Here is an 11596-nt window from a genome sequence, read left to right on the forward strand (position 1 = left end):
TAGCAATGCAAAGCACAAATGGGGTATGGAAATGGCATTTGGTTTTAAGAAAATGTGGTATCACTAACCCAGAGTATGAATCATTACTCATGAATCAAGACCTTTTTCTTCAGCGTAAAATACAAGTTAGCAATAATGCCTAATTGTCTGTAGCACCTTTGACTTTGAAATTTAGAGAAGAAGCATTATGGATGAGTTTCTATGGTAATGTTATAACTAGAGGCAATCATAAATTCCTATGTGTGAAAAGAAGAAATAATAAGTATAGAAAAAACCTTTAGAAGAATATTTTTAATCTAGCTATAAATAAGAATTGAGTCATCTATATGCTATGCACATTTAAAGTGGGTAAATTTGGAAAATTTTTTTTTCTCTTTTTACAAAGCTTTATACTTGGGGGGAATGTAGTTTATCTGAAAAGTTCAGAAAATGTCTCTTTCAGGGTTGTGCAATGATGAAAATCACTGAACTTTCTGCAGTGATGGAAATGTTCCATTTCTGCACCGTCCAATACAGTAGCCACTAGCCACCTGTTGCTATTGAATGTTTGAAATGTGGCTAGTGCATTAAAAAAAACCTGAATTTTAATTTTATTTAATTTTAATTAATTTAAATGTAAATCCCTACCTGTGCCCGGTATTTGCCATATTGTTAGGGAAAAAGGACTTAAAGTTAGATTGTATAGTAGTAGATATGTGTTGTCAGATAGTAAATTCATAAACTGAATGTGATTTCATAGATTCTTTGGCTCTTAAATTCTTTTTTTTTTTTTTTTTTTTTTTTTTTTTTTGAGACAGAGTCTCACTTTGTTGCCCGGGCTAGAGTGAGTGCCGTGGCATCAGCCTAGCTCACAGCAACCTCAAACTCCTGGGCTTAAGCGATCCTCCTGCCTCAGCCTCCCTTGTAGCTGGGACTACAGGCATGAGCCACCATGCCCGGCTAATTTTTTTTTGTATATATATTTTTAGTTGGCCAGATAATTTCTTTCTATTTTTTTTGGTAGAGACGGGGTCTCGCTCTTGCTCAGGCTGGTCTCGAACTCCTGACCTCGAGCGATCCACCCGCCTCGGCCTCCCAGAGCTAGGATTACAGGCGTGAGCCACCGCGCCCGGCCTTAAATTCTTTTTTCAAGATTCTTTGGCTCTTAAATTTTTCTGCCTTGTTCTAGGTAAAGCCATTACCAGTCATGACTTGGCTTTAAAATAGTCTCTTTTGCTTTATAAAGTTGTCCTAAATCACAAACTTTAAGCCCCAAAGTGCAAATTTTAGGAGAGAACAAAATTGTGGATGCAATCACTGAGGGTAATTTTTATATTGTAAAATTAAATATAATGCTGAAATATTTGGGGTGAAATGTATTGAGATCTACAATTTGGTTTGGTTTTTAAGATTTTTTTTTTTAATTTTTTTTGAGACAAGAGTCTCTTGGTATCTTGCCCAGACTGATCTCAAACTCCTGGGCTCAAGCGATCTTCCTGCCTCAGCCTCCTGAGTAGTTGAGTCATGCCACTGTGCCCAGCTCTACAACTTATTTGGAAATGCTTAAAGAAAGAAAATGGATTGATGGATAGATAGATAGTAGATATGTGATAAAGCAAATATAGCAAAAGGTATACAATATATTCATGTTCACTGTAGAATTCTTTCAACTTTTCTGAAAATTTCATAATAAAATAGGGATAATTAAATGAAAACATACTAAATATTTTTAAGTATTTTTTTTCTTGAATCTATCATTTCTCTGTTAAATAGAGCCAAGGAGCAATCACTGAGCGTTTAAGAAGTTTCAGTATGCATGATTTAACAGCCATCCAAGGTGATGAGCCAGTGGGACAAAGACCACATCAACCTCTACCAGAAGGAAAAAGGAAAAGTAAACCAGCCCTTGGTGAATCAGCAGGTGTGCTTTTAATATATGGTTCTTTCATAATTGGGCTTTTGGGTCAAGATGGGTACTAAAATAATACATGGTAACTATGTGAATTTGGATAGAAAAAATTTACTCTTACACTTATATTTTTAAATTTTACATTTAACTATAGTTCCTTTTCTCTAAATTTTCTCTAAACCAGGTTAGTACTTGCCTTTTGCCAGCCCTGGAGATCATCTGGCTAACAGAGTAGCAGTGGCCTCTTGAGCTGCCATGGATTTTTAGAAGCTGTGGGTGTGGTTACCACCACCTCCTCAGCACCAGCACTAGTTCTGACCTGTGATCAATACTCTTTCTACGCAAACTGTGTACTGACACCTGAGGGGTTTTATAGTTGAACACTCTTTATCATAAGTGCTATGGACAAATAAGGATATTGACTCACAGATAATAAGTTTTAAGCAGATGATGAAAGATGACTCAGTTTGACAATAAGATCACTCCAGTGGAAAATGTGTCAAAATGACATATTCTAGTTCAAGAGCTAACTTGTAGGCATATTTTAATATAAATTATGAACAGGTCATAGTTAATATATTCTAAGACTTTAATGAACTGTCATGACCTTAGAAACATACACATAAATAAGATAGTTTCTTAGTCATTTCATCACATATAAGAAAGTTTTAATTCAAGGCAAAGCTGAGAACTAAGATCTTCAGAACATTCATTCCTCTTTAATGTGTTAAGTCTATAAGGTGCAAGGCTATTTGATCTTCTTTTCAAAAAGTAGAATGTTGCTTTTGAGGGAGATTGAAAATCATCCTTTATAATTAAAACCAATATAAAAAATGAAATAACAGTCCATCCTTAAAAATGAAAAATAATGAACTTTATTCTACATTCTCCCAAGAATGAATAACTTTACAAAGAGTTGACTATTATCTAAGAGGTGGTAATCAAGCATTGGCCTAAGGTCATAATACCTTTGAGAGAGAAGAACCATTGAAGTTTGACCCATCAGCCTTATGAACACATTAGTAACATAAAAGTATTTCTTAATATAGGCATTACTTAATATGCATTTAAAATTAGTAATATATCAATTTTGATTAAGGGGTCTAATATATATATTTTGCTGATTTAAACCAGATATCTGAGTCCTTTATCAACAGTTTATTCATAGTTATACCTTAGAATTGGTTAAGAATTATACTCCAATTATGTAAGTGAAAACAAGTTTATAAATATGAAAATCTATAACACTATTTTTATGATATTCACCTACCAAATTTAAAATGATGTGAATAAAATAGCTTAAGATATTGAGGTGCTGTTTAGTTCTTTTGTTAAATTTCAAACCATGAAATTAAAATAACTTAAGATTTATAAAAATATGAAGTAATGGCCAGGTGCAGTGTCTCCCACCTATAATCCCAGCACTTTGGGAGGCTGAGGTGGGCCGATGACTCGAGCCTAGGAGTTTGAGATCAGCCTGGGTAACGTGGCAAGATCCCATCTCTACAAAAAATTTTTAAAAATTATCTGAGTATAGTGGTGCACGCCTGTAGTCCTAGTTACTCAGGAGGCTGAGGCAGGAGGATCACTTGAACCCTGGAGTTAGAGGTTGCAGTGAGCTATTATCACACCACTGCACCCTAGCCTGGGAGATAGACCGAGATCCTATTTTAAGGAAAAAAAAAAAAATGAAGTAAGTGGTAGCAGTACCAGAAAGGTACTTGTTCAGTTATGAAATTAAACTTTTAATATGCATTACTCCGCCCAAGTTCTAAGTTTTCTACAGAGTGGTATATATTCAGAGCATTTCTTCCCTAAGGGAAAAATATAAGCAAAACTTTCTTGACAATATTTTTAACAAAGTAGTATGGTTCTAGGACTAGAGCAGGTGAAGAAAAGATAATAATAGTCTAGATAGACACAAGTCCAGGTATACATGGAAATTTATCAAGTGAGAAAGATGACCTTTCAAATTGGTGGGAGAAAGAGTATCTATTAAGTGGTGCTAAAATAACTGCTAGACTTAGAAGGTGGAGCAGAGAATGAAGTTAGACCTTTGCCTTAAATCTTAAATCAAAATGAATTCTTAAAAGATAAAGATTTAAATGTAAGAATTTAAACTATATGATAGGAAATCCCTGTGCATATTATTATACTCTTAGGATAGATAACATTTTTTAAGCATGACATCAAAACCAGAAAACATAATGGAAAAGTTCCAGAGATTTTTCTACATAAAAAACAAAATTTCAGACTACCATATAATGGGGAAAAATACACCATAAAAAAGACAAACTGCATACTGTCAGAAATATTCCCGTTATATGTTATAGGCAAGGGGTTCAGATTTTCAACAATCCAGGAACCCTTACAAACCAATTATTGTCAGTTCTACCAAAGAGTACAACTGACAAGAACTACATGAAAAAGATTTTCACCCTTAGGTAGTCAAAAAATAGTAAATTAAAAGAGTAATAACAGTAATTTTTACCCACCAGATTGAAAAAAAATTTTTTTTTTAATTAACAGTGCTCTGTGTTAGTAAGTATTCCAGTTATCTTTTGCTGCATAACAAACCCCCCCCCCAAACATTGGCTTAAAACAATCACAGTCATTTATTTTTCTTATGAATCTGGGGGTGATTGGATTCAACAAAGCAGTTCTTGCTCAGGGGTCTCATGCAGCTGTGGTCAGGCAGCAGCTGGTGCTGGAGTCATAATCTCAAAGAAGAGCTCACATGTCTGGTGTCAGCTGGGAAGAATCAAACAGCCGGTGTCTAGAATGGTTGGGGCCTCTCAGGTATCTCTAGGGTTTCTCTCCATGGTCTCTGAGGGTAGTTGGGCTTTTTACCTGGCAACTGAAGGCTCCTGGAGTCAGTGTCCCAACAGAAACTGGCAGAAGTCCTGCAGCATCACTTTGGTCAACTTTTTTTGTGGCAATCTGTTAAGGAAGGTACAAAGACCTGTGAGATTTAAGGGAAAGAAAGAAGAATGTCGGAGAATGTGTGGACATGTTTTAAAACCACCACAGCAAGCATGTTGAGCAACAAACACTCTTATGTACTTTTTATGAGTTTAAAATGGAATCATCCTTTTGCATGACAATCCCTTTAACTCAGCAAGAAACTTCTAGGAATATGTCATAAGGAATAATTAGACAAATGTTCAAAGATATATGTACAAGAATGTACATCTCATTGTTTATAATAGCAAGTATTGGAACAAACCAAATGCCTAAGAGAAATGATTAAGTAAAAAGCTGGTTTATTAGCCGTGAAAAATAATGTCACTGACATGAAAACATATCCAGGTAGTGGGGAAGAAAGCCAATACCAAAACAATATGTGTGTTATGGTCCTATAGTGTAGAGACACAATAAGTAGATGATGAAATGGATTATATATAATTTTTTAAATGTATTAATATATACATACAGGAAAGTCTGGAAGGATATTACTAAAATGTTAACAGTATTAACAGTGTTTAGCTCTGAGTAGTGGGATTTTTTAATGACCTTTAAAAAAGTTAATCTTTTACTCTTAAAATCAGAAATAAAGCAATTATACTCTTCATTTTGAAAAACAATTAAGATGTTCATTTTTAGGTTTTCAGCTAAATAGAAAACTATAATGAAAATATTTGACTTGACTCTAACATCTTCTCTCATTGATCCAGGGATTGGTTTGATAAATTGCTAAATTAAATTTATCAATTTTATCTCCTAATAAATCCTAAATTTGGCTACTTTCTCTGTGCTCACTCCTTGGACTCTGTCATTTCTGACCTGCTATATATAGGACAATAACCTCCCCATTTAGACTCCTAGCTTTTAATCTAATCCATTTCTTTCTTTATATCTTTCTTTCTTTTTTTTGTTGCATAATAGATGTACATATTTTGGGGATACATGTGATAATTTAATACATTCATATAATTTGAAAAGACAAATCAGTGTACTTGGGATATTTTACTGCCTGGAATATTTGTCTTTTCTTTATATTAGAAGCATTCAAATTCTTCTCTTGTAGCTATTTTGAAATATACAATAGCTTATTGTAAACTATAATCACCATACTGATCTATCTAACACTAGGTCTTATTTCTTCTATCAAACCATAAATTTGTACCCATTAATTAACTTCTGTTCATCTAACTCTACCCGCCACCCTCCCTGGCCTCTGGTTACCACCAATCTACCCTCTCTCTTTATGAGATCCCCTTTTTAGCTCCCACATGAGTGAGAACATGCAATATTTGTCTTTGTGTGCTTGGCTTATGTCATTTAACATAATGACCTCCAATTCCACCATGTTGCTGCAAATGATAGGATTTCATGCTTTTTTATGGCTGAGTGGTATTCCATGGTATAAATGTACCACATTTTCTTTATCCATTCATCTGTTGATGGACACTTAGGATGATTCCATATTTTGGCTCTTGTGAATCTGCAATAAACATAGGAGTGCAGATCTCTTTTTGATATATTGATTTTCTTTCTTTTGGATATATACCAAGTAGCAGTCTCATCCATTTCTGATTCATTCTCCAAAGTGCAAGAAGAATCTTTTACAGCACCCAAATCTAACCATGTTACTCTTCTGTTTACAATACTCTTCTGCCCACCTCCCATCCCATTGCTCTCTGATGAAGTCCAAACTTGATAGCATGGAACACTAACCCCTGGCCTTGTTCTCCCGTTCTGTCATGCTAGCTCTGTATAGTCATGAGCCTTTAAGGATTTAGCTTAGCCACCACCTCCTACAAGGTCTTCTCTCATAACCCATCCCTCAGCCCCACCCCCAGGTGGAGTTCATTCTCTTACTCTATGCTCCCATATCACCTTGTCCTTATCTTCAATTTACAGCATTTATTATAGTCTTGTAATGCCCATTAGAGTCTATTTCCCCTATTGGACTCTAAGTGTTTTGAGGGTCGAAAAAGACAGCTGTGTCTTTTTCATCCTTGTATCTCCATAATTTAGCAACCTGCCTTATATATAATAGAATTTTTAAAATACTTGTAAAACAATGAATCAATCCATCACTTTTCCTGAAATTGTAATTAGAAAGCTAATAAGATATTTTTTAGCTGAAATTAGGAAAGGAGGGAAGAATAAGTGGTATAACCAGCTTTTGAATAAAACTCCAATTCCTAATGATGCAAAATGAGAGGCAATTAAAATAGCAAGGACTATGTTTGTTGAACTGTAGTCTTATGCTACATCTATGGCCCGAGACAACTTTTTGATCACAGTTGCATCCTTTCTGACTCTTTCCTTGATTCCTTATTCTGTATTTTACCATTTTGGGATCAGGAATATTATATAAGCAAGAGCAATAGAAAAAAAAAAAAACCTAGAAATGACAACCTGAAACCTGGTATATTTTCCTCAATTATAGAAGAAATGCAATTTTTAAAAATAAAAGTTTGGTAAATTAAAAAAGGAAAAATGAAAAAATTTAAAATCACCTAAAAGCTCATTTCCATGGGGTGTATTAATAATAGTTTCATTTTTGTGTTTTTCCTTTCTTTGTTTCCATGCATACATTTGTTTTCCCCTCTTACTATTGTGTCCAGAGCATTTCCCCAGAACTAATGACCCATCTTCTTCCCAGCCACACTGGCCTGCCTCCCTGCAGTTCTTGCAGGCAGTGGTACTGCCCTGGCACCTCTGCAAGAGCTGTCTCTTCAACCCGAAACACACTTCCTTAGGCCACTGCTGGAAAACAAAGGATCTTGGCCTAAATAATAACTGATTCTGTTTCCAAATCCTTTCTAATTTTTAGCCTAGAAGCCCAGCAGCATAAAATTATACTTGCCTAATATACAATTAAAATTTCTTATGTTATTATGAGAGTAAGAAGCTTTTTAACAACTATTTGTGGTTTGCTTAGTGAGCCTCAAATTATTCATGTTCTGGAAGAGAGGACTAACAAACATTTATTCCATATATTTTTCTTCACATGCAAGGAACCCATCCCTTGCCTCCTCCTGAGCATGGAAAAAACTCTTCTACGGTTTTCTCACTTGTAGAGTTCTTAAATCCTTATGCTCCTTATCATTATTAAAGGAGAATCTGTAACTTCATGGGGCCTTAGACTTGGGCCCCTGTGTTGCTCACTCCAGGACCCCCAGGCAGTGCTTCTCAAATTGTGGGCCCTAGACAGGTAATTAGCATTACCTGGCAACTTTTTAGAAATGCAGATTCTCAGCCCCACCCTAAGCCTGCTGAATCATTAACTCTGGGGGTGCCCAGTGATGTATGTATTAACAAATTCTCCAGATAACTCCAATATGTGCTAAGGTTTGAGAACCTCTGATCCGGGAGTTCTTGTCCCTGAGTCCCAGCCTCAGGATGCACTATGACTTCCTGACAGTAACCATAGTATGTTTTTATAGCTACACGTAACAGCCTGTTGGCATACCCGCATGATCTCTCCCTGACCTGCCTGATGCTGGCTATTTTCTTTTGCCTAAAATCTGTCATCGTAGCCTGTGGTGCTTCCTATTACTGTAGCCTGTCTGGCTGGATTCTATCTGAGCAGCTGCAACAGGGTTGATCTGACATCCCTGGATCCCTGCCCCCAGTGAACTTATCTTGGCCAAAGTTATAGCCCCTTTGGGTATTTCCTTGACTCCTTAAGTTAACCCTACAATTCCCAGTCTTGACAAAAAATATGTGACACATCTCTTAGTTCCTAATTCAAAGCAAAGGTACAAATGACAGACTAAAACATGCAAATGCTTGATTTGTTTAGAATTCATGAAAAGGAGAAAGGGTGGGAAGAGACTTTTTGCTATTATATCTATTTATAGTCTCTGATTTTTGAGCAAGATGAATGTGTTTACTCAAAAATAATTATTTTTAATTATTCTGAAAAATGCATAATAAAAATAAAAGTAGTCAGGGAAAATTTCCTGGAAGAAGTGAGTTATGAACTTCATCTAGAATAGCACAAGGGGCAAAGATTAATGATGAAGAGCAGGGAGCATATTCCAGATGAGAAAGGGAGAGGGTGGGGTAACCAGGCAATCCATGAGCCAGTGCAATCCATGCAGACAGACAGGGTCAAGAGCCAATACTGACCGGTGTCCCTTTACCAAAACATGCTGTTTTTGACAACACGTTTAGGTTATGGAATTGCATTGAAAGACGGAGATGAGAAAACAGATGAAGAAGCGGATGGGCCGTATTCAGATGATGAAATGTTAACACACAAAGGGCTTCGAAGATCGCAAAGCATGAAATCTGTGAAAACCATCAAAGGCCGCAAAGAGGTTAGTCAAGTGTAGAGTTGTTTTCCTAATGATTGGTATTAAGGGACTTCCCTGCTGCGTGATCATTTAGGGTATTAATGATCCATAAATGACGGATTGGAATGATAGAGCAGCAGTCATATTGAAAATTCTTTATTCAAATCAGATGTGTTAGGATCGCAGGAAATTTTGAAAATGGTAAATTCCTAGTCTTCCACTCTAAGTAGAAAATGGTGTTCCCACATAGCATATCACATGGTTTTCGTGAATACCCAGTGCCAGCCCTATGCATAAACAAGAAAAGCAACTAATTCACTAGATAGTTTTGCTTTCAGTCAACCCTACATGAAGATTAAATAATAAAAATTTATGTCATAATATATTGTCTTTGTGCCCAGAAAGCAGTGGATTACAGTGAATGACCTCAGATCATTATGATCAATGTTCATTGCCATTATGCTAAGTAAAATATAAATAATAACATTAATGCTTTTATTTGTTATTAGTATTAATAATATGCAACATATATCCAACATAGCACCAACTACATACATTTTATGTCTCATACACACCGTGTATAATTATTAGGATAATTGTATTTTTATATCAGAAAGTTTTTAAAAAAATCTCTATAATTATGAACAATTAAATCCTATCTAATTTTAAAAAGTAATCATCTAATTTGTATTACATTTCTCTCTTCAGGTACGGTATGGATCACTAAAATATAAAGTGAAGAAGAGACCACAAGTATATTTTTAGTCATCTACACTTCAGAAATCCCAAGACAAATTTTGTAAATACATTGACTTCATTTTCTGACATGATATATTTGGGATTTACCACATTAAAATAATTCTTTAAATTATGGCAGTTGATAGGATTTACTCTCATGAATTTAAATCATTTTTATTTCTTTAACAATTTCTTCCAGATATTGATGCTAAAGGTAGTTATGCAAGGTATATTAATATATATATCAGATCATGGCATCTGTTTTCAAATTCATCAGTAACATTGAGTGCCTGAGAAATAAGATGAAACTCAAACCCACAGTATACTTGAAAAGAGTGTTTTTATGGTTCAGGATAAATCAGCCTTGGTGGTGTTGTACTGTGTTTACCTCCATTTATGTCATAGCTATCACATGAGGATAGTAATTAAATAGGCCTCTGATCCAGCAGTGATATAACAAGGACATAATGTAAGAGAATAAAGTACGTTTTACATATTCTTTGTTTTTACTTTTAGAATACTTTGTTTTTTCCACCATCAACTGAAAGTTTTTGAAACAAATATTTGAAAACCAGGTATCCACATAGCACTTTTATTCCTAATTAGTTTTGCACACTTGAAAATTGTTTACTTATTTTACAACTGTATATTTAAGTTTTACTGACACTATTCTGACATGTCAGATTTATGCCTTGAATTATATCATCTCTTTTCCTGTGGGTTTCATTTATTAAATTCCTTGGATTTTAGTAATATAAAAATATAGCTAATTGTTCAGTTTGAACTATTTTTAATTATCTTAACAAAAAAGAGGTTATTTTAAACATTAACCAGTTTTCCATATTTAGCTGTATAGAATAGTTGAACTTAGCGTGATTTTGTTAACACTGGTTACATTTTCAGCCTTTAAAAATGGTAGCTTTGGCCAGGCGTGGTGGCTCATGCCTGTAATCCTAGCTCTCTGGGAGGCTGAGGCAGGAGGATCGCTTGAGGTCAGGAGTTCGAGACCAGCCTGAGCAAGAGGGAGACCCTGTCTCTACTAAAAAATAGAAAGAAATTATCTGGACAACTAAAAATATATAGAAAAAATTAGCCCAGGCATGGTGGCGCATGCGTGTAGTCCCAGCAACTCGGGAGGCTGAGGCAGGAGGATCACTTGAGCCCAGGAGTTTGAGGTTGCTGTGAGCTAGGCTGATGCCACAGCACTCTAGCCCGGGCAAAAGAGTGAGACTCTGTCTCAAAAAAAATAAATAAATAAAATAAAAATGTGAAATAGAGTCAGAGACCAATATAGCACTTAGGTCCCTTCTAATTCATAAAATTATTCAACAGCCAATCCATTCGCAAGCTTGGCATGGATACGTGCTGCTGATTTATAAATCTAGCATTGACTAAAATCATCTGAATCTTTTCTGGCTGAGATAATTTCCTGATCCTGTGAAAAATACAGGCATCATTAATCCTACATATAAGAAGCTATTAGAAAAATATCATTTTTTTAATCAAAAAGATTTTGAGTTATTGAACTCTGAGACTTTCTTAGCTTTCACTGGTAACTATGCATTGTGAACCCCAAGTCAATATATTTTTGGTGATGGTTTTAGTGATCAGTAATCAAATTTGTACTTATTATGTTTGTACTGATAATTTACTTGACTGCTCTACTTTTTGTCCAAAAGAAAAAACAATGAGAGAGATTTGTGAGATCTTTGACCTT

General features: G+C 35.1%; 1 protein-coding gene across 1 annotated transcript in view; it reads left to right on the top strand.

The window, feature by feature from the left end:
• The window catches only part of REEP3 (receptor accessory protein 3), an 88789-nt gene extending 78775 nt beyond the window's left edge, over window positions 1-10014 (top strand). The window contains exons 6-8 of the mRNA XM_045568270.1: window positions 1753-1900; window positions 9020-9165; window positions 9850-10014. Of these exons, the coding sequence (XP_045424226.1) occupies window positions 1753-1900; window positions 9020-9165; window positions 9850-9906 (351 nt within the window). The 3' untranslated portion in view covers window positions 9907-10014. The remainder of the gene's footprint in view (window positions 1-1752; window positions 1901-9019; window positions 9166-9849) is intronic.
• Window positions 10015-11596: the final 1582 nt, after the last annotated feature.

Source organism: Lemur catta, chromosome 14 (genome assembly GCF_020740605.2).
Source record: "Lemur catta isolate mLemCat1 chromosome 14, mLemCat1.pri, whole genome shotgun sequence".
In the NCBI taxonomy this organism is placed as follows: domain Eukaryota; kingdom Metazoa; phylum Chordata; class Mammalia; order Primates; family Lemuridae; genus Lemur; species Lemur catta.